Below are 24,712 nucleotides of genomic sequence, written 5' to 3' on the forward strand. Positions count from 1 at the left end.
TTGCCGGTATTTAAAAATGGCGGGTTTGATTCTTGTGTCGGACGTCGTGCTCATGACTCTTCCAGTGACGATACTCTCTGACCAATCAGTGGCCGGCAGTCTGTTGACGTCACATTTTAGTATCGGCTCAGCTCGCTTGGAACCTCACCAGAGCAGGTACCAAAAAAAGCACCAGGTACTAGGTACTATCCCTAATGGAAAAGCAAAAAAGAATGAGTAGAGTCGAGTCAAGCCGAGTAGTGCTAGAACTGTATAATGGAAAAGCCCCATTAGTCTCAGTGCTTCCTGTACTGTTTGAGTCTGAGCGACTTTCAGCAGCTTGCTCTGCTGGCTGTTTATACAGGCACGCAAAATGCTTATGTCCCACATTCCCGCATTCAAAACACTTCATGTTGGAGATGGCATATAATATCCACCTTCATGTTTCACTCTAAAAGACACTTCAAATGATTGTGCTGGTGAGTCCAAAAACATGTGAACCTGTCTGCTTGGGTGGCGATTGGTCTATTAAGCAACATAGGGCAATCAGGACGCTTACTCTTTCTCTGTCTCTCACATGCGCTGCATTAACAGTCACATAAACACATACGCACTCGCTCCCTCTCGTGCGCGAACTACGTGATCAATTACACACGCAGTCACTCAGCATGCGCGCTCTTGCTCGCTCACTCCAGATTCCAGGAGATTAGATCTAATTTCGTCAGGGAGCCGCTATCAGTATGAGAGGATGTCAGTGACAGATTGCTGTGTCCAATCTGATCTCCCACCGCTAGTAAAACCTGTTCCACAGTTAAACCGGGATCAGAAACTATTCTAACAACCATGCCTATTGACACAGGCAGCGTTTCACCTGGTGCCATCATGCAAAGTCAGTTACCAAGTAAAAGAGAAAATCCTTACCTGATCATGCAAAGAAAATCAGAAATGCATGTGCATGCTCAGAGAAGAGAAGAGAAGAGAAGAGAAGAGAAGAGAAGAGAAGAGAAGAGAAGAGAAGAGAAGAGAGAGAAGAGAAGAGAAGAGAAGAGAAGAGAAGAGAAGAGAAGAGAAGAGAAGAGAAGAGAAGAGAAGAGAAGAGAAGATAAGAGAAGAGAAGAGTGTGTGTGTGTGTTACAATGTTTTAAAATGCCAGACATGTCTCCAATTGGTTTATGGTGCCACCTAGTGTACAACCCTATCTCTCTCTCTCTGTGTGTGTGTGTGTGTGTGTGTGTGTGTGTGTGTGTGTGTGTGTGTGTGTGTGTGTGTGTGCGTGTGTGTGTGTGTGTGTGTGTGTGTGTGTGTGTGTGTGTGTGTGTGTGTGTGTGTGTGTAGTGATTGTTGCCTCACAGCCTCAAAGGAATAAGGTCTAGGTTTTGATTTCCTGTCCACAGGAAATCAAGGACATTTCAAAGCCCTTAATTCTAAAAAACAATTACCTTTACAGACCTGCTACATCTGCTGAAACATATGCCTTCCCATTTCTTCTTCAACCAGAAGAAGAATTCATTCACTTTCTTCTCTCAGAAGCAGGGCAGGAAATTAGCCAGATCCAAAAGCAGGCTGTCCAGTTTTATTCTGCAGTGAGTACACCTAAAATTTGTGAAGTGATTCAAACTTGCTACTTGAAAGACCTGCTTGGATCTAAGAAAGCTCCACTCTGCCTTACAGTGCGTGGATGGTATTGACGGTTTGACTGTGGAGTTTTATAAAGCCTTTTGGGACATTTTAAGAGACAATCTTCTAGAAGTCTTAAATCAAAGCCTAGCTGAGAGTGTTTTACCACTTTCCTGTTGCAGAGCAGTGATTACCTTGCTGCCAAAAAAAGGGACAAAGGCAAGACATCAGAAACTGGAGACCTGCGTCTCTTTTGTGTACAGATTATAAAATTCTGTCAAAGGCCTTAGTCAACCGGACATTTTGTGTACCTGGCAGGTCAATAATCTACTTAATTTTAGTCTACTAATAGATAAAGAGAAACCATTTGATTGAGTTCAACACCATTATCTTAGTTTGTGTTAGGGTCTGATCACCGAGATTAAAGTGTTGTATCAGAACACTGACACTGTGATAAAGTTTAATGGGGGTTTATGTTCTCCATATTAAAGTGCAAAGGGGTATTAGACAAGGTTCTTTCTGGAATGCTTCATGTAATCTCTTTAGAACCTATGATACAAAAAACAGACTTGTTTTTTATAAATAACATTGTTTTATCTGCATATGTTGATGATGTGGCTGTTTTTGTAAATAATCAAAATGATGTAATTATATTGGACAGAAATGCTGAGACTGTTGTGGCTCTGTCCATTGCCAGAAATAAATGGTAAAAGAGTCATGCTTTAGCTGTTGGTAACTGGTGTAATAGCTTACCTGTGCTACCTCAGAACCTGAACTGGTTTTGGTTTTAGATAGTGTAAAAATAAGATATTTTTCAGCAATTGGGAAAATGTGGTAGAAAAAGCAGAGGGAAGGTTGTTTAGGTACTGTTGTCTCATATTTCTTACAGAGACGGAGTCCTGACAATAAAAAAACCTTGTAGCTTCTACATTATGGCATAGATTGGCATGAGTAGAGGCTCTTTCTGGCATGTTAGTGCAACTGTAGGCAAGGATGGATTTTTTCCTGGGATTGTTTACATTGAGTTCCTCAGAGTGTATTATTTCTGCCCAGAGAAGAGGGAGGGCAAGGCCTAATTCACTTTGCCAATAGGACAGTTATGTTACAGCGACCATTTATGCAAAGAGATACTTGACAGGACCAAAAGATTTCGTTTGGAGAGAAGTCACTGCTTTTATCTTTGGAAGAGTTAATAATCTTGGTCTTGATGCATCTTTGTTCTTTTTGTTTTTGTTCTTTTACTTCTTTTTTATCAGGAAATGTTTAAATCATGGACATTTTTTCAAATGTATAAGCACTGCTTCTACTATCTCTTTGTACTGATTGCTGGAGGAGACTGTGCACCTTGAACAACTGGTGGACACAGCATGACCAGAGTTAAAAGATGCCCAGGCTGTATGCTGTTTATTGGGTCTGAGGTCACACTGAGGAGAGCAGAGGAGCAACAACACTAAACCTCAGTTAAACAGCAAATCTTCAGTGGAGTTTCATAGCCACGGTAAATTCATGTACAAGCTTAGAGGGCGAGGGGGATTCAGTTGGTTGCAATCTGCAACCTCACCACTAGATGACACTAAATTCTACATACTGCCCCTTTAATATCTGAAATTATTATTATTATTTCATAATTGTGCCCTGTGAATTGTTTGTAGCTGTAGTGACAACAGGTTTTATTCTAATATAATTAAAGTATTTTGAAAAATCAAATAAGTCTGTATGTGTGTGTTACGATGTTTTAAATGCCAGACATGTCTCCAATTGGTTTATGGTGCCACCTAGTGTACAACCCTCTCTCTTTCTCTCTCTCTCTCTCTCTCTCTCTCTCTCTCTCTCTCTCTCTCTCTCTCTCTCTCTCTCTCTCTCTCTCTCTCTCTCTCTCTCTCTCGCTCTCTCTCTCTCTCTCTCGTGCTGTAATGTATTAACCTATAAACAACTTAGGAATCAAATTCTTAACGTCCTTTCTGGATTCTCTCGTAAATATGCTTTGGCCAGAACACAATCATCTCCCCTATCAAACTACATGATATATCCTACATGCATTCTCAAAAGGGATACATTATCATTCATGTGGTACCTGCACATTTCTTCAAGGAGTTCATGGGGAGTTCACTGACTCTAACATGTCAAAGGAAATAAGTACAGCCTGATAATAATAAATCCATCATAACTGTAGATCTAGTGCAATACACTGCAATGTGTATTTCAGCTGTGCAGCAGAGGGGTCGAATATTGGGCTAATGCCAAAAAATGATGGTTGAAATAAGTAAGGAAAGAAATCAATAATCTTCACTCCACTCATCTGAGGTTTTAACCAAATATGGCAGAGCACATATCACTGTCTTTCTGTGTACTCTCTCTTTTCTCTCAGACTCTCAGTTGATGTATAACAGTAATGATATTTCTTATGGATTATTGTCTATACTATGTGAAATATACAATTACAACAATCAAACTTTGACAGCAGACAAAGTATATTCAGTTAACATGTAGCGATACCACTGCTTCGTTTTTGTGCAAGTGGTTTAAGTATATGGATCATAGGATTTTTTTTAGTACATACAGAATGGACACCAAACCTTAGATCAACCAAGCAAAAAAGAGGAGCATCAGTGATAGCACTGCATTAAAGGATTGGTACTAGGTAAATAAATCATGGATGGATTTTTAAATCTGCTTCATTAAAAATTGCATTATGAGGTTTTATAAAAATTCCAATAAATCAATAAATCAGTGTTCAATTGTTTAATGTTGTTGTTGGCTCTAATATGGTATGCATCTTATTTGTGAGTTGGGATTGTATTTTATTTTATTTATTAATTTTGTGTTGCTGTGGATAGTGCAGAAAGAAGTAATGAAATAATTTTGGCGCATTTTTTAATTAATTCTTATAACCTACATTTTTAATCTTGCTTTTAAGGAGACTGGTTAAATTTGTATAACCTTGCCTATTTTATTTAACCTGTCGTGTCAGATGGTTGCTGTGATCTTGGGAATCCAGCTGCGTTGCAAGGTAATATTTTATTGAATCTCACAGTTTTTTTTCTCACAGATTCTATTATATTACTGATACTTTAGATAGTGATCCACCTTTGTGTCAGATCATTCTTTGGACCTGCACTAAAAAGCTTTAATATGTATCAGGAGATGTAAATGATAAACATATGTGTTTTAGTGTTGAGAAAAACACACAAAGTGACAAACACACACGCCCAGATGAACACACACTCCCAGACAGTCAGGGTTTACAGCACATGTTGGTGTGTTTTATGGTAGGGCCATGTTTAATTATTTACTCCAGTCTTTTTCAGGGAGCAGTGGTGTCAATTACCAACACACTGAGCTGCCTCCTCGCCTCAACTTCACGTCTAGTCTAATACGTTCAACTCTGCTCTCACCTCTCAGAGAGGCTGTGGTACATTTGTTAGATGATTTAGGAGCTGCAGACTCTTTCAAGGATTCATTGACAGTTGCGCTATTGTGGATATAAACATGTCGGGGATGAACAGTGAGCAACTGCATCGCTCAACCTTGGGGATTTACTCAGTGAGTAACAGATACTTTGTGTGGGCCAACAGTTCATATTAGACAGCAAACTTACCTGTGAGACATACACTAAGTTGTGTAAGTAATAGTACTTGTAATGGTGGCAGTGGTGTTTCTCTGGCTGTGATTTGTTTTCATGTGACTTCATGTGACATTGTTCTAGAGAATATGGAGTGAAGCCCAGATTAACTTTTTTATGTAATTTATCTCAAGAAGACATGATATGAATTGACAAAGTCATTTTTAAAGACAAGGAGTATTTCCTCCACTGGATAACAGCAGAGAAAATAGTTGTAGGTTTTCTGTGCACGTGTTGAGAGGGAGAGTTTGTGCTCATAAATACAGATTGAGAATGGATCTTATTGATTCTTCTTTAGCTTGGTTTCTCTAGCATTCAAAATTCAACAGAGTCTGTGGTGTAATATCTTCGTCTGTGTGTGTGTTTGTTTTTTCTCAGGGCTTGATGAATGAGTTCAACCCAAGCCTACAGAAACTCGTTTCACTGGGAAACAGTTACGTCCGAGCTTTCCAGGGTAAGACAGAAAAAGAAAGGGAGAAAGAATTTATCACTTTAAGATTATCTAAATGTTTTATACCAAACACAGGTCTCCTTGTTTGTGAAATCTACACACTTCCGTGTCAGGCATTTATTTTCCTGGAACTCATTCCAAAGTCCACACACTTCAGAATATCCTGGTGCTGTTATAGCTTGCGGTGTGGTAATGTAACTAAGGCCTGCGGAGGCTTTTATGACTACATTGTCAACAGACAGACAAGGCCCCAACTAGTTTCCTTATACAGAAGAATGAGTTTAAGATATTACATATAGTCTTAATTGGCCAAACTGGTTTGAATTTCTATATTAGACTTTGTTGACTGTAAGTCCTATAATGAAAAGAAGAAGTCATTAAACTTCAAATTTGTATGTGAATGTACAATAATTGCATCTATATTTTATGTCTTCATCACAATCACATCATAATCACTTCTAATACCCATGCGATGCTTTAAAGGTGAAAGGACTTTAGGATGCTGAAATGCAAATTAAATTCAGCTACAGAGGCTGTTTTACATGGTGATGCACTTTATATTACATTATAGGTGTTTGTTTAATGTATGCTCTAGCACTACTGCTATATCATCAGCAATTGATTCATAGTAGCACTACTGCACCAAAAGACATAAAATACAGATTGTGATGTCTCTCCTTGCCACCTGTAAAGAGACTATAAGTTCTCCCCTGTTTGAGTTGAGTTCAGGGTAGAGTCATAACTTCTCAACATGTTGATGAGCCAAGATCCTACTGACACATCTTCTCCTCTTATATGTAAAATATTGAAATCCTTTACTTTAGTAAAAGTACCAATACAGCACTGTAAAAATACCGCATTACAAATGAACATACTGCCTGACAAATCCTACTTAAGTAAAAGTAGGCTACATAAGTATTAGCAGTAAAAGTAGTGGTTTGGTCCCTCTGACTGATATATTATTATATATGACAGCATTAGATTATTAATAGTGAAGAATGTTACTGTTGTTGCTGGAGATGGAGCTAGTTTCAACTATATACAGTTAGCTACTTTAGTCCAGTGGTTCCCAGCCTAGGGGTCAGGCCCCTCCAAAGGGTCACCAGATAAATCTGAAGGGTCATAAGATGATTGATGGGAGAGGAAAGAAGAAAAAACAAAGTTCTGATAAACAATTATCTTTTCACATCTGAAATGTGACGTCAAAAGACAAAAAAGTTGGAAAGCACTGGTGTAATCTTTAACAATGTGTTGTATTTTAAAAGCTTGTTTTATTATCTATTGTGTCAAATCTTCATCTAAAAATTTATTAAAATGTAGTGAAGTAGAAAGTACAACATTTCTCTCTGAAATGTAGTATAGTGGACATATAGTATCATCAAATGGAAATAGTCAAGTAAGTAAACCTCAAAATTATACTTTCCTGTAGCTGAGTAAAGTCACTTTCCACCACAGTGTGTAGGTGTGTATTATTGAAGTCCACTTGTATCACAGCTTTGGGGTGTGAACACATTTGCTGTGTTCACAGCCATGCAGGTTTCTAGCAGTGATATGTGTAGTTATACTTGGCAAATCATCATGCTAACATGTCAACATGTTTTCACTGACAATCTTAACATACTTATATTTAGCAGGTATGACATATTTATTGTGATTTAATCACCAAAACCATTAGGATATTTAATCTGGTAACCAAAATATCTGTGCCACATTTCATGGCTAATCATCCAGTAGTTTGAGATACTTCAGCCTGGTTGAAAACAGTGAATCCACTGACAAACATCCATACAGCCATGCCAAAAACACTATCTAACACAAAGTCTGCACTGGCACTAGCTAACAGGTTTAAAAAAGAGGTTAAGCTACCGGAGTACTAATAAAACCCAGGATACTGTTAGATGTAAACACCATATGCAGGTTTCTGAACATTCTCTGTTTGTCGAGAAATGAGTGGCTTAGCTGTTGAGAAGTCAAGACACAACTGGACATAGATTATAAAAAACCTGGATACTGTTAAAATCATGTAAACAGGGATATAAATAAAAAGGTGTATCATGCTATTTGTAAACGCCATTTTCAGAATTTAATCAAGACCAGGATCAATTAAAAATACAATTTTATTAAAATGCAAAGGTAGTAACGATTTTATCCTAAGGCTTGTTTTTAATCTTATTTCCAAATACAGCACAGCAATATTAGTGTGTATGGAAATGAATCGCCTATAACCATTTGAATTATTGAATAATTTCCTCTTTTGTAATTAATGGATCTGTTTACCTGCTTTTGTAGCTCCATGCAAAATGGGAAATGATGTGTCAAATAAATTTGCATTTCAAATGACTACATTGTGTATGTCTGTGTGTGTGTGTGTGTGTGTGTGTGTGTGTGTGTGTGTGTGTGTGTGTGTGTGTGTGTGTGTTTGTGTGTGTGTGTATGTGTGTGCATGTGTGTGTGCATGTGTGTGTGTGTGTGTGTGTGTGTCTGCCTGTGTGTCTGCGTGTGTGTCTGCGTGTGCATGTGTGTGTGTGTGTGTGTGTGCATTTCAGCTCTTGCTGTAACAAGTGAGGCCTACTTCAGTGCACTTTCAAACATTGGCAAGAAGGCTATCCACACCGTCTCCTCACGCTCCATAGGTATGTGCACCCATGCATCCATGCACTGTAGATTTCTCAATGAACTTGTCAATCTCAAGATTACCAAGTGGAGTTACAATGGGAGTATTTCTGTAACTACAATCCAGGATGTATGTGTTGTCTTTGATGTGTTTACGGTCACTTATTAAAGTAATTATAGAGTGTTTTTCCATATCATTAGGACCAAAGTTTACCCTGAGGCGGCACTTTATTACTCACTTTCACAATTACAACACTCGCATGTGCATGTGTGTCTATGTGTGTGTGTGATTAGCATACACTTTGATGTGTAATTATGATGAAGTGACATACTGTACCGTTATGGAAAGCAGGCATTTCATAGTATCTATAACAGTCATTGCTGATAAAGACTATAAAGCATTTTACCTGCAGCTCATAATACATTTAACACATTTATAGAGATTTTATATATGTTTGAGTTTGTTTTTCATGAGATGTATCTGAGAGGCCGAGTGCAGCAGAGGCAGAGTATCAGTTGCCAGCGGGAGGCATGAATAATAAACGATGACAGGCAGTGGGCCATGCTCTGCTCACTTAACCCAGCCACTGTAAAACGGACTCATGTCGGGTTTAGCAGTTGGAGTTGATGACACTGTCCAAAGTAGATCATTAGTCTACTCTCACTTTACACTGATCATTCTCTGTTGCAGAAAATATTTTTTTCTGGCACAAAGACAAAATTACATTTTTGCAAAACGGCCACTGTAGTCGTAAGTGGGATGACATGGTAAAATGATTAAATGTAGCATAACAGTGGCACAAAGTCATTTTTGTCAGACAATAATATGTATCTAACATTCACTACTTATGATCTGGCTTATGGTCTGGTATGAGCGCCTGGTCATACCACACCATGTAAAGCTATAACAGTAAAACCATGAGTGTATTGAAGGGAATGAAGGTGCATTTTTACTTCCTTATTACCGTAACTTTACACTTGTGACCAAACAAAGTGTTGTTTCTACTTTCATCTTATCTTTCTTTCCCTGGGAATCACAGTGACTAAATTTAAGTGTGTGTGTGTGTGTGTGTGTGTGTGTGTGTGTGTGTGTGTGTGTGTGTGTGTGTGTGTGTGTGTGTGTGTGTGTGTGTGTGTGTGTGTGTGTGTGTGTGAGTAGATAAGAGATGAACAAAGGAGAAAGATTAAACATTTTTGTAATGTTATTTTATTGTTTTCTAATAATAAACAGTGTATAATTTAGCATGTAATACTTCTCTTTAAGGAGATGTTCTGATTCAGATCTGTGAAAGTCAACACAGACTCACCATGGAGTTGGAGGGAGTAGTAAGTTACATCAACACGACACTAATCAATCCATCACAACTTCTGAATGTAATAAAACCTTTATGTGCTTAATTTTCTCTGGTGTTTATTATGGTTTTGTGTGTCATTTCAGTTCCGCTGGTTCAGCGTGGAAGTTCTTCAGGAGATGGACAATAACATTATGCTGGACGTTGATTACATATCAGTGAGTGAGGGGCACGAGAAGGTCAAAAGATGCCCTCACAGAATGCTAAGCTGTTATCTCTTCACTATATTCAGGAAGGAAAATTAAAATGAGTAACTGCAGGGTATTCTGGGAATAGTAATTGACGTAGTAGTTTTATTGAGTCAGTAATCTGATAAATTAATTGGTAATATAGCAGTGACAATTAATTCCACTCCGATATCAGCATGATCATTTATCCTGATGAGATTGCCACTGTTAATGAAAAATGTCTCTAATTTTACTGTTATTGAACTGAGACTATACTGCAATTTCTGGGTGATTATACATTGCAATGCAATATTTGTTATATTATAACAAAAACGTGCCCTACTTTGCTACACAGGGCAGCTGGAATCATTTTGAAATGGAAGTCCAAAACCAGGCAGCAGCTCGGGATAGACAGCTATGGAGAGGAAATAATCAGGTCTGTGTATTTCTTACTATTACACACTGTCCCCTGAAGAGAAATTCAGCACTATTGTATATGTACATGTCCTTGTGCAGTATATATTGTCAATTGTGTTTATCCTCAGGATTGTAGTGAATATGTGCAGTTCCTCAGGAAGAGCCATGGTGATGCTATGAAAGAAGAGGAGAGGCGATATCGCTTCTTGGCTGAGAAACACTGTGGTCTGATACAGTCCATCACCAGCCTCATGAACAAGGTGTGCACTTTACTTTAAATGGCATTTATGAATATCATATTTCCTGGTTTGTTGTGGCTTACTGACTGAAGGTGCCAAGTGGGTCGGTTTGTCATGCAACTCATTACAATGAATGTCATGGAGACAATAACAGGAAGGCACTCAAAAGAGAATTCACAATAACGGGTAATGATTATGTGAGACATTATTAGCCCCAGCAGGCAAATTTCCCGCTTTTATAATGAGGGTCAACCACAGAGCAGTGGCTTATGAGGCAATAGAAATTCAGTGTCTACTGCAGTGCTGATGTCTTATTAACAGATCACCTGTTGAACTCTGGACTCCCTGCTCACTTTTTTTATTACACCACTATCTTGACCCAATTAAACATTTACTATAACAGACAATTTATTATCTGTAAACCTCTAAAAATATATTTATTACTGCTTCCTGACCCACACATTCATACTGTGGAACACAATTTTAGAGAATTAGAAGTCTGCTTTTTTAGTTTATAATGAGGCAGTCACAAAACTCTTTGAGACTGCCTCATGTACCAATGGTTCAGGATTATAATAAACCTAACATGTGTGTTTGACGTGTGTTTAACCCTCCGCAGTAGAGAAACCATTTAGAGATGAGCAAAAACACCAGTGTTTCTATGAAAAATACTCCATTACAAGTAAAGTCCTTCATTCAGAATCCTAAGTAAAAGTAGAAGTAGAAGTAGCAAAAGTACTTAGTATAAAAATTACACCTTTATACTATAAAAATTATAGTATAGTATAGTTAACTTTTAGATAAGTACTGTTGGAGCTGGTACAAGTGGAAGTGTAGAGAGTCCTGCTTCATTATTACATACATTTTGTATGTTTCTCAGTTATTTTATATTTATATATGTTTGATGAAATGTTAGACATTTTGACATTAGCTGATTAAATGGAGCCATTTAAAGGGGGAAATATTTTTTTGGGTTGAATTGCTACCATCTTAGTTTTTGGGCGTGTTCCACAAAAGCAATTTGTGAGCACTGTTAACACGTGGATCATAAACTGTGGCAAGGTCATGTTTCACAGATGATTACCACTCACAGATTGCAGTTAAATGTACTCGCCTTACAGGCTTCTCATATTGTTAATGCAAGGATCGGTTGTTCATTTCAAACAGTGACACTGGGACATGGTCTTATATTGCTCCTCTTGCAATGTGCCACTGAAATGTAGCAAGTAGCTTCAAAATGCAGCTTTTCTGTAATTGGTCATTTTTTCTTCTCTATAGATGATGAGATAATAGATGTCAGCTAAGTATAGTGGAGTAAAAAGTGTTGAATATAGCAGCAGGAAATGGAAATACTGATTTCTGAGTGCAACATGCTTCTGTATTCATAGGCTTCTACATCTCTCTGTGTACTAATATTTATTTGTTTCTGCATTTGTGTGTGTGTGTGTGTGTGTGTGTGTGTGTGTGTGTGTGTGTGTGTGTGTGTGTGTGTGTGTGTGTGTGTGTGTGTGTGTGTGTGTGGCAGACAGGGGTCTCTCTCCAGCAGAGAGCGGATGCCTGGTCAGAGGACGTGGATGCCACCAGAAGACGTGAGGCCAGACAGTCCATCGCAGTGGACAGCACTGTGAGTTTATAGAAATCAGTCTCTCACAAAGCAACTCCATCGAGTTTATGAAGTGAGTTGTCAAGCAGAGTCTGAGACGGATTGTATTTCAATCTTTCAACACTCCAACAATATACTGATGGTGTGTGGTATAATTCTGTCTTTAGGGAACAAGCTCTGAGAAGCTCTATACAATTGGTTTGGGCAAATACACAGAATTTAAATGTGTTATAACTTTTAAAATGTTATTTTAAAGTTACTGAATGAACTGAATGTATAAGACTAATATAAGTAAAGAAATCATATTTGAAGTGAGTGCTATCAGTAGAGAATACTCAGACTTAACCTTCCTTTAATTTTTGTATTACACACACAAACATGTTGGAGGGAAACTGGTGAGTTTTTGCAAAATATTTTTGTTACCATGGTGCCCTCTGGTGGTTTTAGTCTGATTGAATTTGAAGCCATCAGTATGAGTCACACATCAGGCATGAGGCATACATCTGCAACAGGAAAGCTTTTTAAGGCGGATTTCACCTGTGGCTGAAATAGTAAGACAGATCACAGATTGTCTGGCATGAATTAAATAATAATTGTGATAAGGCTGTATACATGTTTCTGTCCAAACACTTAAATAATTGAAGCTGTCTTGCAAACTAAATCTGAACCTTAAACATCATCTGTAATGTCTTTTAGTGTGAATTCAGACAACTTTATACCCCAAAACAGTAGGATTATGGATAATTCACAAACTCCAGTTGTGTGGTTCTTTGTATGAAAGCTGCAATTACAATTCAAGTAAACAACAAAGACATCCCTGTTATAAACCCTGTCAGTTTGCATCTGTTCCTCATTGAAAGGTGACATGCCAGTGAACTCTGCAGATCCTGTATCCTACTGTAATAGCAATCAGAGGATTAACATGGATTCTTTGTTTGTTTTGGTTTGATGTGGGATTTATTCCTGCTTAGAGTGAAGCCTGTGAGCCAGTTCAGGCAGATATTTTAGTTTCTACAGTTGCAAACAACATGTTCTTCTTATTGCAACATGCAGTGTATCTAACACACCCTCCACAATAAGGCAGGCTATTTAAGATATCGTTCACACCTCACTCTCTCTGTCTAAAATTTTTCCACCAACTCCCACATTAACTGTGTGATTTTTAATGATGCCATGTTCGATGATGAAGTCCTCAAATGCAGATAGGTTGCAGTTGTCAGTTGGGGCTGCTTATTTGTGAAATTCACATCCGAACAGACAAAACTGACTGACTGAGCATTTTTTGTTTATTTGCTGTTTGCCATCATGACTGTGGTGCTTTCTGGTGTTTGCAAGACATATTAACATTACAATTGCAGTGATTAAGTCGTCTGGAACAGTGCGTGTAATATAATGTTGTGTATTTCTGGTTGTACAGAGGGGGATGAAAGAGGAGGAGATGAGGAGGAATAAAGAAGAGCAGACCCTCGGCCGCATACCATCAAGGGGTGAGCGCTTCATTTGAACAGAGTTTCAACCTGTTTTTGCCATTTTACATTCTTGCAACATTTTTCATGTTTTGTTATGAATGAAAGTGTTTCTGTAATATTAATTTTCCTCTTTACATCATTTGCAGTTCATAATGCCTGTATATTAGAGCTCATTTTTCCCTCACTCTACCAGCTGCTTTATCATACTTTAAGCCTTTTATCTCTTTTCCTCCCTCTCTGGTCCATCTCTCTAACTCTCCCTCTGCATAGTTTTGCAAATCATGCACTTTCATACCTCCTCATTTGTACTTTCTCCAGCGCAAAGTCTGTCTAATTATTAAGTTTGCTCGTCTATAGTAAAAATAGATACAGTGAGGGTGCGTTAAAAAATAGTTAATAAAAAGAATATTAAATTGCACTCCTCCTTATATTCCACTTTTCCCCCTCTGAAAGATTCTTTGCCATTTTAGCAGATTCATCACCTAACATGTGTTTGAACAAAGTGTCCTCACTGCACCTTTGTGTTTCATTTTTCATCTCTACAGCCCCATCTCCGTATGGGAACATGTCTCGCTCTGGAGAGTCAGCGGGAGGTGGTGGTGGTGGTGGTGGTGCTACTGGAGGAAAATCCATGAGGGCCCGTGTGGCCCACCAGCCTGGTGGCTCCTATCCCACCTTGCTGCCTTTCAACAAGGGAGAGATGATCACTTTGCTGGCCCAACAGCCCAAGAACGGCTGGCTGTTTGGACGTGCCGACAGCAGTTCACGGTGAGAGTGTGTGTATGTGTCCTGCTTCACCACTCTTTATCTGTACCCGCTGTACATGTCAGATATGTTCAGTAGTTCAACATATTAAGCTATTTTTCAAACATTTTTTACAAAATCATCTGGTAAGAAAAAAACTACGCCTTTCACATGTGTACAAGATGTTTAGTGGAAAATATTTTTTAAAATGAGTACTTTTGATGTGAAAAAATGAATGGAGAGAAAACACAAGAATCACATATTAAAAGATAAAAGATAAACCTGCAAGAAACAGATTTTTTAGGATGTATTAAAGTGGTTTTGTAAATATTTGCACTGGATCCATGAATGTCTCCTTTATTTTCTGTCCCTTTCATTTTCAGTCAGGGATGGTTCCCAGCTTCCTATGTGGAAGCAGTGGAGGATCCACAAATGTCACCTAGCTTCAGGTAAACACCCATTAAAATAGATTCAAATATGACTGTTGATTAACATTTTGTGCAGAAATGTATAGTCATATCATGTTGACTCCTACTATGCCTAACATCAAGGAAAACATTCAATAGCAAGAAGGTATTGACATCTCATAGACGCTGCCAGTCTTATATTTCTGAACTATAAACAGAACAGAGGCTCCCAAAGGCCTCTTACATCTGATTTTATAACAAGATACAGCCATAGCAGCTCAGTGAGGCTGCACTTTGGTACAGCAAAGATTTAAAGGAAATGCTAACTTCAGCATACTAAAACGCTGACAGTGCTAACATGTTGATGTGCTGCAGGTAATGTTTACCATGTTCACTATCTTAGATTAGCATGTTGGCATTAGATCATTTGCTAATTACCACTAAACACAAAGTAAGACTGAGGCTGGTGGAAATGCCATTAGTTTTGTAGGTATTTGGTCACAAAGCAGATTCGACAACTTCAAATTTTAAACTGATGATGGCGCTAGATGAAAAGTATCACCAAAGTCATTAAAATCTATAAGGAAGAGCAAAAAAATGTCACTAAAAACACAAATGACCATCACATTCAAAGACACTGTCATTACTATCTGACTAAAAATTATCTTTTTCTATTTCCTGTGTGACCTCATTTATAGTTTTTGAAGTTTAGTATTTTGAACCTTGCTGCCCATTGGCTTAGTCATGAACATTGCTACATTACAGTACGTCTTGACCATGATCCTGCAGTTTGCATGTGTTCTCTCCATGTGTGTGAGTCTCTATCAGTCCAAATAAATGTATAATCACACCCATAGATGTGAGTGTACCTCCATCTATGTATTAGTGAGCTCTGTGATGGACTGACGGTCCATCTGCTGAATAAAGTTTGCTTTTCAGACCTGATATGTAATACACTTTGCAGCTCCTCTAGGCTGTCCTTACTGTTTTATGGGTTTTAAAAGAGGGTCATCATGAATCTCAGGCCTGGAATAATAGCACGAACTATTTAAGATATTTGGGTGACCCATTGCTGTAAGGAGGACCAGTAAGAGTTTCTAAACTAAAGCAGTGTTCAGTCACTGGGGACACCTGCCTTGGCTAATGCCTCTGTGAATGATAATGTAGATCAAAGGCACTTAATGTATGTATTGGACTTGAAATTGAATGTAGTTCAAACAGCAGAGCATGCTTTAACTTATATCTTTTGTGTTCAAATCTAATATTCTTTGACTCTGAAGTACAATAAGCATCTTGAAAAGGAAAAGGAGCTGTCAAGTAAGAAAAAAATAGATGTTATACTTCTTCAACAAAGACAACTGTGAACTTTTGTGTAGTTTCAGTAGTTCCACTCTCCGAAGCAGCAGCAGCATGAGCAGCCTGTACCAACCAGGAGGCAGCAGCAACAACGGAGGCCCACCCCCACCGCCTCCACCGCCGCCGCCGCCATCTCAATCTTCAAATAGACAACCAGTTACTCCAACCTTTGACAGAAGGGCAAACTCAAACTCAGAAAACAAGGTATGGCAACCTGACACTGTGTGATTATATTGGTCATGTGTAGCTGAGATCAATCATTTCTCTCTCTGTATTAAAAGAATGGAAAGTTCTTCTACAGTCTTTATTAGATATTTTGGATTTCATTAAGTCTTCATGAGTTTTAATGAAATTGATCAGCTAAAAAATAAACATTAATAAAAAAATTCTGAAGCCGCCAAGTTGTGAAATATCTATATATAGGCTGGTGTTTATGCTTTCTTCTCGACAATAATTTCTTATATACAGTCTATGATAATAATACAGTTATTAATGGTGATATCACTCTCTCTTTCTAATAAGCAAGTCTGCAGTTATAGATGTTAATAAATTATTAATAGTGGGATTTAATTAATAAAGTTGGCAATTGCACTTGCTAATAAGATGTTGATAAACAGATTTTTGTCAGTTAAACAGTTAAATAGGATTTTCACAACTTGCAACCCAAAAGTCTATCTCTTTTTTTTTTACTGACCCATAGAATTATAAAATGATTTGTTGCCACAAATACAGCCAGTAATTACAACCCTTTAGCAAAAGCGCCTTATTAGAACAATGCCTTATCTACACTGTTCTGATGATTCTGTATTTAAATTGCTGAATTTTTATCCAATATTGGTAAAAGTAATTTGCATCAACCAAAGCAGAGACAGCTGATGAACACAGAGAAAACAGAGTAGCTGAGTAAATGTGTATACCTGTATACGTATATAGTTACAAATAAACTGAACACCTTAATGTTTTCTTCAAGGAGAGCAGTGCAATGATATGGGACGGCTCCAATAACATACAATATATTATGCATATCTTTGATGGTATTTTGCGCATCCGTCCAACAGGGGCACTGTGGCAAGGTGCTGTTCTCAATGACACCTCACCCCTCTTTCTGGTGGATACAGGGAGGAAGCTCCAGCTGCTGATGGTGTATAGGCCAGGAGGTTGTGTGTGTCCGTGTGTGTGTGTGCCCTTCTGTTTGTTACACCCTCTCAGATCTTTTTAATGTCGAATTTTCAGTTAAAGACCTATTCGTGGGTTGTTCCTCTTGACTAAATAGATCTGGTGCTGCACTCAACCCTTAGGGTGCTCCTGTGTGATAATGATTCCTTTGAAATGAGTTTCAATCACATAGTGGTCTGAAAAGCATTGCTGTTTCTATCAGGAACATGCAGAGAGGTTTTAGCAGGTTTGATGAACAGCCCTCCTCAACTGAGGTATTTCAGTTTTATAAAATGATTGATATTAATTATATTAATAATTAAAAGGGCAATGAGTAAGATATTTCACACTTGAAAAGAGTGATTTTATTGTCCCTGCAAAGCATTCAAACTTTTAATCTTGTTCTCAAGCCAACAGCGCAAATGACAAAGTAGATTGTGATACTGATACATTTTACTAGATATCTCTGCATGTTCTCTGCTGTAGTGTGTTCTCTTGTCCATCTCTGTTGTAAAAAGCGTGATTTTTGCAGTTCATGTCAACTGGACAATCTATGAAGTGTGTGTGGGGCTGCGTGGCACAGCACATCAGTAAGCAGCTTGTGGGAGGACTGACTGAAAGCAGAATGGCGAGGGGTCTGGAGCCTGCTGAGACTCCATTAGTGCATCTGTCTACATTTTGTGGTTTGGATTGGCTCTCACCTTGCTCACCTTTTACCTTTCTCATATGTATCCACAGAGATCACAATCGCATGAATCAAAACCAGAACTCTTCCCGAGGTAAGAATAATGTACCTGGAACGCATGCAGCTCTGCTTTGAAAGTGCAGACAGTTTGTAAAATGTTCAAATGGAGGCCACTTATGTTCTGCTCTGTAGAAACTAATGATATTTTTGAAGTATATCATGAAACCATTAAATCAGAGAACAGATGAGGGCAGTGATCTAAATGGCACTGAATCACTTTCCTTCCATTACAGTTTGAAGTGCAGTTTAGTATTGAAACCATTTTCAGTTATGGCCATTTGGGAACAATGGCTATAGTTCTCACTTCTACTGAACAGTTTGCTAGATGATGCTTGTTGAAATGCAGTACCCATTTCTCCTGCCATAATCTCTACTGCTATGCTCAAAGACATTATTGTGGGCCAGAGCATTTTCTTATATTGGTTTTCTCCGCTTTGTCTCTGTCTTCTTCTTCCAACATTTATTCCTCTCGCTCCTTTCCTCATTCTTTTTTGAAGGGGCACCAACCCATTTGCAACAGTTAAGCTGAAGCCCACGTCGACCAATGACAGATCAGGCCCACGTCTATATCGCTGATTCATTCTCGAACCTTGGAAACAGCAGTGCAGTATATGCGGATGAAAGCTAAGTTAGTTGGACCTTTAATGGAGATGGAGATGAATTTGTCATTCTTCTGTTTGCTGTAGTGTGCTATCTCCTGCACCAAGTAGGAAAAGGGAGAAGTAAATTTGAATAAATATTCTAGGATACTTGGGTGTGTGTAAGGACTGTAGATGTACATTTGGATCTTGTAAAACCAGCCAATCACCATCTATTCATGTTTTTTTGTTGTCTATAATATCCATGTTGATTTTCACGGGATTGGCTCTGGTTTTGTGATCAGTAAAATGGTAATAATGAATCACTTTGATAGCAGTATGTGCAACATAAACCAATATGTGCATTGATCTTGTCTTCGATGATTATTCCTTCTCTGAGAAGCTTGATTTATTGACATTTAAATCTTTTCTGACAAGAAAAGACACTTAAATGACTTTGATATTGCTCATTTGGCAATAAATGATTAGTGTGTATATAATGTACAGTTGATGTTAGGAATTGGTGTGTACCAAAATGATGTCATGTAAGATGTCATTGATAGCTCAGGGATGATGCCATGTACTGTATGCAAGATCTTTTCAAATGCCTTTATTGCCATTGTATTGTGTCTCCGCCATTTTTCTCTTCACGGGCTACTAAATCAAGTCCATAACTAAATGTTAATTATGTTACAGATGTAATTTGGAAAACTGGCTTGTAGAAATATGATGATGTAACCTCTGGCAGAGAGTGTAATATCTCATAAAAAGAGGATAAAATGTCTGCAGCAGAAATGTAATGAATAATGCAATGCATTCATGGTTAATATAATGTCATCTTAATAGCATCATTATTCATTGGTGTATCACTCAATTAGCAGGTGACATTTGAACTGGTAGCATAATGAAAATATTGATCTATAATGTGTATAAGTAACTAACTAATAATATGGACTTATTGCATAATTAGTATATATTACTATTACATAATAAATAGTCATACTGTGTTTATTAAAGAGACATTGTATAACGTTTTGGCACATTTGTTTGCTGTTTTTGAGTATCACTTTTCTTATGAATTGACATTGACCTTTAAAGTCTTAACTGAACCTTTGTGCTTGTTGTTTAAGTGATAGCCTCTAAGGTTTAGATCTATGTTTATTTGCTCAGGCTGTATAATGGCCTACTAAAGAAGATCAGGAATCCTGTATTGCCTGTTTGGGTCCTCCGATGGGGATACTTAACCCAAATTGAACCTCAGTATGAATCCAATTCTGCTAATGGCCTCACAGCATGGTTTTGATAAACTGGCACAGCACATCTGAATAAAGACTGTTTGGCAAGTGGAATAATACAACCTCCTCCTCCCTTTTCTGTTTCCGTTAAATTACATTCATATACATATGTAATATACAAACGCTGGATAATTGCACTCAGTTTGGTTTAATGCAGTTTCCTCTTCTCCTGTCACTACTGAGATAATACAGACAATGTTAATGAATGCTAACAAATTACACTGAGGGATAATTATGACCTTGGTAAAGCTTTTCAAACACCTCTTTATACATTATTAGGATGCTGTCAAGCTATTATTCACCTGATAAGAGTACAAGCGAGAGTGAAATAGAGAAAGAGGGAAAGAAGGATAACTGGAGTGAGTGAAAAAAGAGACAAGAGAGTCACATCAAATGAAAGAATTAAAAGAAGAGTCTTTGTGAGTCACAGCTGTTTTTTTATCACTTTATTTTATTCTTTCACAGCTTAACTTCTTTCTTCTTTTGGTATGTTTTACAACAGCTCATTACCAGAGGAGAGAGGGATGAATAGATGGATGTAAGGATGGATGAGATGGTGGCATAGGAGGGGCAGATTAAAGGGGAGGGTAAGCAAGAGGGAAACAGTCCCAGAAGGGGAATCGATAAAGAAGAGAAGAACAGAAAAAGGGACAGAAGGGACAGAAGGGGAAACGAAAAAAGAAAGGATAAGGGTCTTTCTCTTATAATATCAGTTTTCTTTAAATATCTACTTTATGCTTTAAAATGTGGTTGAGGTTTATTCCTGCAGGCATGTTTTATATCTATACATAAACAGAAACAAGAAGAGTTTGTATAAAAAGGAAAAAATAAATAGGGTGAATGGAGCTGTGGGGGCATGTGTAAAGGTGTTGGAGCATTTAGGGCTGCAAACCACAGCGATCTTCAGTGCAGCATTGTACTAAGTGAGGAGAGCAGAGGGGGAGAAGTTGAAGAAGAGGTTTGTGTGCGTGTGTGTGTTTGTGTGTTTGTGTGTGTTTGTGTGTTTGTGGCGGGAATTGGCTGCAGCCTGGTGGGGCTGTTTGTTGGGTGAAGTGAGGTGAGGTGAGGTGAGGTGAGGTGTAGGTGCTGAGTAGGAAAGGGGTGTCAGGATGTGGCAGGGGTTAGGAGGTGATCTTGGAGTGCTAGTCAGTCATGATAGGTGACTGTTCATTCTTTCACAAGGGCAGCAAACTCTGCAAGACAGGGACACAAAAAGAAAAGTTGTCAGGATGTTTGAGTTTTTCACATTTGAATTTAATAACTTATATAAATGTACATTTAATTTAATCATTACATTTTATTAAATCAGGCTGATGACCAGTAAGTAAATCCCACACTGCAGCAACATTCTGCCAGTGTGTGCTTGCACGTGTGACATTTGTTTGTGTGTGTGTGTGTGTGTGTGTGTGTGTGTGTGTGTGTGTGTGTGTGCGTGCGTGTGTGTGTGTGTGTGTGTGTGTGTGTGTGTGTGTGTGTGTGTGTGTGTGTGTGTGTGTGTGTGTGTGTGACCCTGTGACACTCCCACTAATGGAATTTGATGTTGGTGTTTACCATCGACTCCAATCTTGCCGTCTCCATCCTTGTCGGCTGCTTGTAAAAATGCTTTTGTTTCTTTGTCTGTCAGGTCCCTGCCATCTTTGGCAAAACCTTTCAGGACGAATCTAAACAAGGACAGAAAAGTTGAATTGATTTGTGTCAAAGAATACTAATGCTTCATATGCAGCAAGATCATTAATTGCATTTTGTTTTGAGGTTTATATTTATTTGTTTGTGTGTTTGACCTACTTGAGCTCCTCCTCCTCTATGAAGCCGCTCATGTCGGCGTCCAGCACCGTGAAGACCTTCTTCACATCATCAGAAGACTTGGCCTTCAGACCGATCAGCTCAAAAAACTTCCTGTGGTCAAAGGAGTCAGCAACTGCACACAAACACACATACACAGACACACACACCCACACACAAAGATTAGTATTTTGCACGCACCTCTAAACCCCCAAATCTTCCTGTAATGATCTTGAAATCCTGCACACATGAGTAAGTGCGCATACTGATAAGCACATAAAGAGGCAGGGGATAAAACTGAAAGTTACTTTAATTTACTGGAAGTCGCTTGTTCTGATCTGGGTGATGAGGCCCAAAGGCAAAATAATTAATTGTAATGGGGCGGCCTTCTAACAGCGTGACAGTTATAGATTGAGTGTTTGCCAGAGGACCTGTCAGTTCTGGGTCATGGAGCTCTGTCGTCCTCCTTTGTCTGTCTAAGCTATGCAAACAAACACTAGAGCTAACTACAGGTATGCACATATGTAAAAGAAAAGCATGACACATTTGTACATTATTACACAGGCATATAGTCCAGACAGTAGGTATTTGGACAGTTCCTCTTTTTTTTTTGTTCTTTAGGGTCAGAGCATTCATTTTGAAACAAAGTATTGGGTATCAACTTTAACTTGTGTAGGTTAACATAAATATTGAAAGAAATGTAAGAAAATATATGGATAGTACAGCCCTTTTAACACATGTCCAAAGTTTAAGGGTTCAAACTCAGTTGGAGTTGGCTATTTTTCTTGACAGCTATGTGTTATTTCAACATTTGGCTTGAAGGCTATGTTCACATTACAGGCTGAAGTGCTCCCAATCCAACTTTTTTGCCACCAAGTGACTCAGACCTGATTTTTTCAGTCCCAAATCTGACACCCAAACAATCCTGTCACTTGCGAGCATGAATGTGATCCATTAACACAAAAGGATTGGATCTGACTGAAAAATTGGAATTAAGCATTACGGCCTGTAAGGTGAATGTAGTGAGAGTTTATTTTGCATTGGGAGTCTCCATTGAGATTGAGGTGGAGTTGTCTGTCAATATGAGGAGTAAAGAGGTAACCATGCAAGTGAAAAAGATAATAATGAGGGTGAAGAAAAAGCAAAAATCTATCAGACAGATATCAGAAGTATTGGGTTCGCCAAATCCAACAGCTTGGTAGATTCTAAAAATGTGGTGCATACAGGAAAATATTGTCCAAATACCGATTGTGTGGATTGTATATCTGTAATGAGTAAATCTACTTATTTGCATAGATTTTGCACAACAAACTGTTTCAGTCAACATCTTGGTTCAACAGTTATATTCAATACCAGCTCAAAGCTAAACCAAGCTCTGGAACATGAAGCTTAATCCTATCCCACATCATCCATCTCCTGAATCCTAATGAAATCTGTGAGGTTATTTGGACCAGGGCTGGCTCACATTTGCAGCCAAGTGTTGGTACACTTAGCTGCAATTAGCTCTTCGTGCCAGGCTACAATGTGATTTATATGTGGGAAGTTTTTACCTGCAAATGCATCTAGAGCTTTCTTGATGTCATCAGCGTTGAGGATGCTGGTCATTGCCATCTTGGCTGTTGCAAAAGGAGAGTTGAATGTAGGAAAAAGAGAGAAAAAGACATAAAAGGACAGAGAGGGGACAAGGTTAAAAACAAGGTCGCTAGAGAGCAGAGAAAGAAGTCCCAGACATTCTCGCATTACACTGGTGACACTCTAGAAGTGGAGCAGGAAACCAGGACATGTGAGAAGGAGGTGATGAGTGACAGAATGAATTAGTGACAGTCATGAAGGAGTGATAAAGGGAGAGAGGGAAAGGAGATGTGACGGAGGTTAAGATAGGATATGGTAGAGGGATGGTGTTGAGGAAAGCAGTTGTGGTGTTTGGGAACCTGTTATCAGGCTTCTGTGGAGATGACAGAATGCATCAAAAATGATCAAAATCGAGGGAAAGATAAAGATGTAAAGTAAATACAAACATGAAAGAGAGGAAAGGAGGGACAGGGCAACCAGCGAGGTGTCCATGACAATGTTTTCCATTTTACGTGTGTGATATCATTGAGTTACAGATGAAAGCAGGGCATAGAGCCAGTGAAGTCGGCAGGGGTTTAACAGACCATCTGAGTCTTGTGCTGTGTCTGAAATACCAAAAGAGGATTCAGTTTGTCAGCCTAGTCCAGACGGAGAATCTTTTTGTACCTCACACCATGAAAGGTGAGCCCAGCACTTAACGACGCTTTGGCTTTTTACTTTGTATGTGCGACTGAACTTGATCGCTGCTTATGAAGTTGTCACCTTCTCCCCGACTTTGACTGATGTCCTCCTCTCCTCTGTTGCCATTGCAAACACGCACATATACAGCACGTATAAACTTTCAGCTGAATGCACATAGAAATCTAAGCGAGCAGTGAAGGAAGACAGGAGTCTAGAGAGCGTCAGTGTTGGGGAGTGAGCGGGTGACGTGGATTAGAGGATGCTCATTGTGGTCTGACCAACCTTAATAGGGATTCAGTTGAGCTGAGTTTGTGAAGGCAGCTTACAGATAGCCTACAACTGCATACTATATTTACAATATTTTTATCCTGGGTCTCCACTAGAGTATCTCTGCATGATTCACAGTTCAATAAAATCATTTTTTATCTTATAATGGCCCTTTTTGCAGTTCGGCCTCTGATTGAAACAGGCAGTTTTAGCTCGTCTTTAAGATCTCCGTCCTGATGAGCCCACTCTGTTCTGATTGGTTAGTGTCTGAAAGCTGCATCATAGCTGACTTCTAGTCACTTAAGAGGCTATGTAAACAAAAAATGAAACAAACTACTCAGAATATAAACTTCTCAAATACATCCATTCACTTTTGAGCCAGAATCCTATCCGAAATATACAAGTGGACAAACAACACATGAGAAAACGTTAGCCATAACCATAGCAACCAAGGCTACAGAATGGAAAGCCGTTTACAGGTATGTGCGATAATCATACGTCAACTCATCAGCATGGTACAAAAAGAAAGACACAAAGTATTGAGAGCACATTGAAGTCTGCCTTTTGACTTGCAGGGAGCATTTCTACATACGTTAATCTC

At 38.6% G+C, this 24,712-nt stretch overlaps 2 protein-coding genes across 2 annotated transcripts; one reads left to right on the forward strand and one right to left on the reverse strand.

Annotated features, from left to right (window-relative positions):
* Window positions 1-5,085: 5,085 nt before the first annotated feature.
* Window positions 5,086-18,512, forward strand: baiap2l2a (BAR/IMD domain containing adaptor protein 2 like 2a). The gene is made up of 14 exons (XM_062439447.1): window positions 5,086-5,139; window positions 5,597-5,672; window positions 8,216-8,302; window positions 9,547-9,608; window positions 9,721-9,792; window positions 10,157-10,237; window positions 10,347-10,478; window positions 11,983-12,081; window positions 13,478-13,547; window positions 14,075-14,297; window positions 14,657-14,722; window positions 16,063-16,181; window positions 17,928-17,970; window positions 18,434-18,512. The coding sequence occupies exons 1-14, from the start codon at window positions 5,086-5,088 to the stop codon at window positions 18,510-18,512; spliced, it is 1,263 nt and encodes a 420-aa protein (XP_062295431.1).
* A 2,464-nt stretch (window positions 18,513-20,976) lies between these two features.
* On the reverse strand, window positions 20,977-23,202 carry pvalb6 (parvalbumin 6). Its single transcript, XM_062438456.1, has 4 exons — window positions 23,142-23,202; window positions 21,595-21,727; window positions 21,361-21,470; window positions 20,977-21,002 (listed from the first exon to the last, which is right to left on the reverse strand). The coding sequence occupies exons 1-4, from the start codon at window positions 23,200-23,202 to the stop codon at window positions 20,977-20,979; spliced, it is 330 nt and encodes a 109-aa protein (XP_062294440.1).
* Between the last annotated feature and the right edge of the window lie 1,510 nt (window positions 23,203-24,712).

Source organism: Scomber scombrus, chromosome 18 (genome assembly GCF_963691925.1).
Source record: "Scomber scombrus chromosome 18, fScoSco1.1, whole genome shotgun sequence".
NCBI classification, from domain to species: Eukaryota; Metazoa; Chordata; class Actinopteri; order Scombriformes; family Scombridae; genus Scomber; species Scomber scombrus.

What these genes read in the sequence shown, in the direction of transcription:
- baiap2l2a (XM_062439447.1), top strand. Translation starts at nt 5,086, where the DNA reads ATGTCGGGGATGAACAGTGAGCAACTGCATCGCTCAACCTTGGGGATT. An exon ending in CAACCTTGGGGATTTACTCA is followed by an intron (nt 5,140 to 5,596) that starts GTGAGTAACAGA and finishes GTTTTTTCTCAG; the next exon opens with GGCTTGATGAATGAGTTCAA. An exon ending in TCACCAGCCTCATGAACAAG is followed by an intron (nt 10,479 to 11,982) that starts GTGTGCACTTTA and finishes TGTGTGTGGCAG; the next exon opens with ACAGGGGTCTCTCTCCAGCA.
- pvalb6 (XM_062438456.1), bottom strand. Translation starts at nt 23,202, where the DNA reads ATGGCAATGACCAGCATCCTCAACGCTGATGACATCAAGAAAGCTCTA. An exon ending in AGCTCTAGATGCATTTGCAG is followed by an intron (nt 21,728 to 23,141) that starts GTAAAAACTTCC and finishes GTTTGTGTGCAG; the next exon opens with TTGCTGACTCCTTTGACCAC. An exon ending in ATAGAGGAGGAGGAGCTCAA is followed by an intron (nt 21,471 to 21,594) that starts GTAGGTCAAACA and finishes GTCCTTGTTTAG; the next exon opens with ATTCGTCCTGAAAGGTTTTG.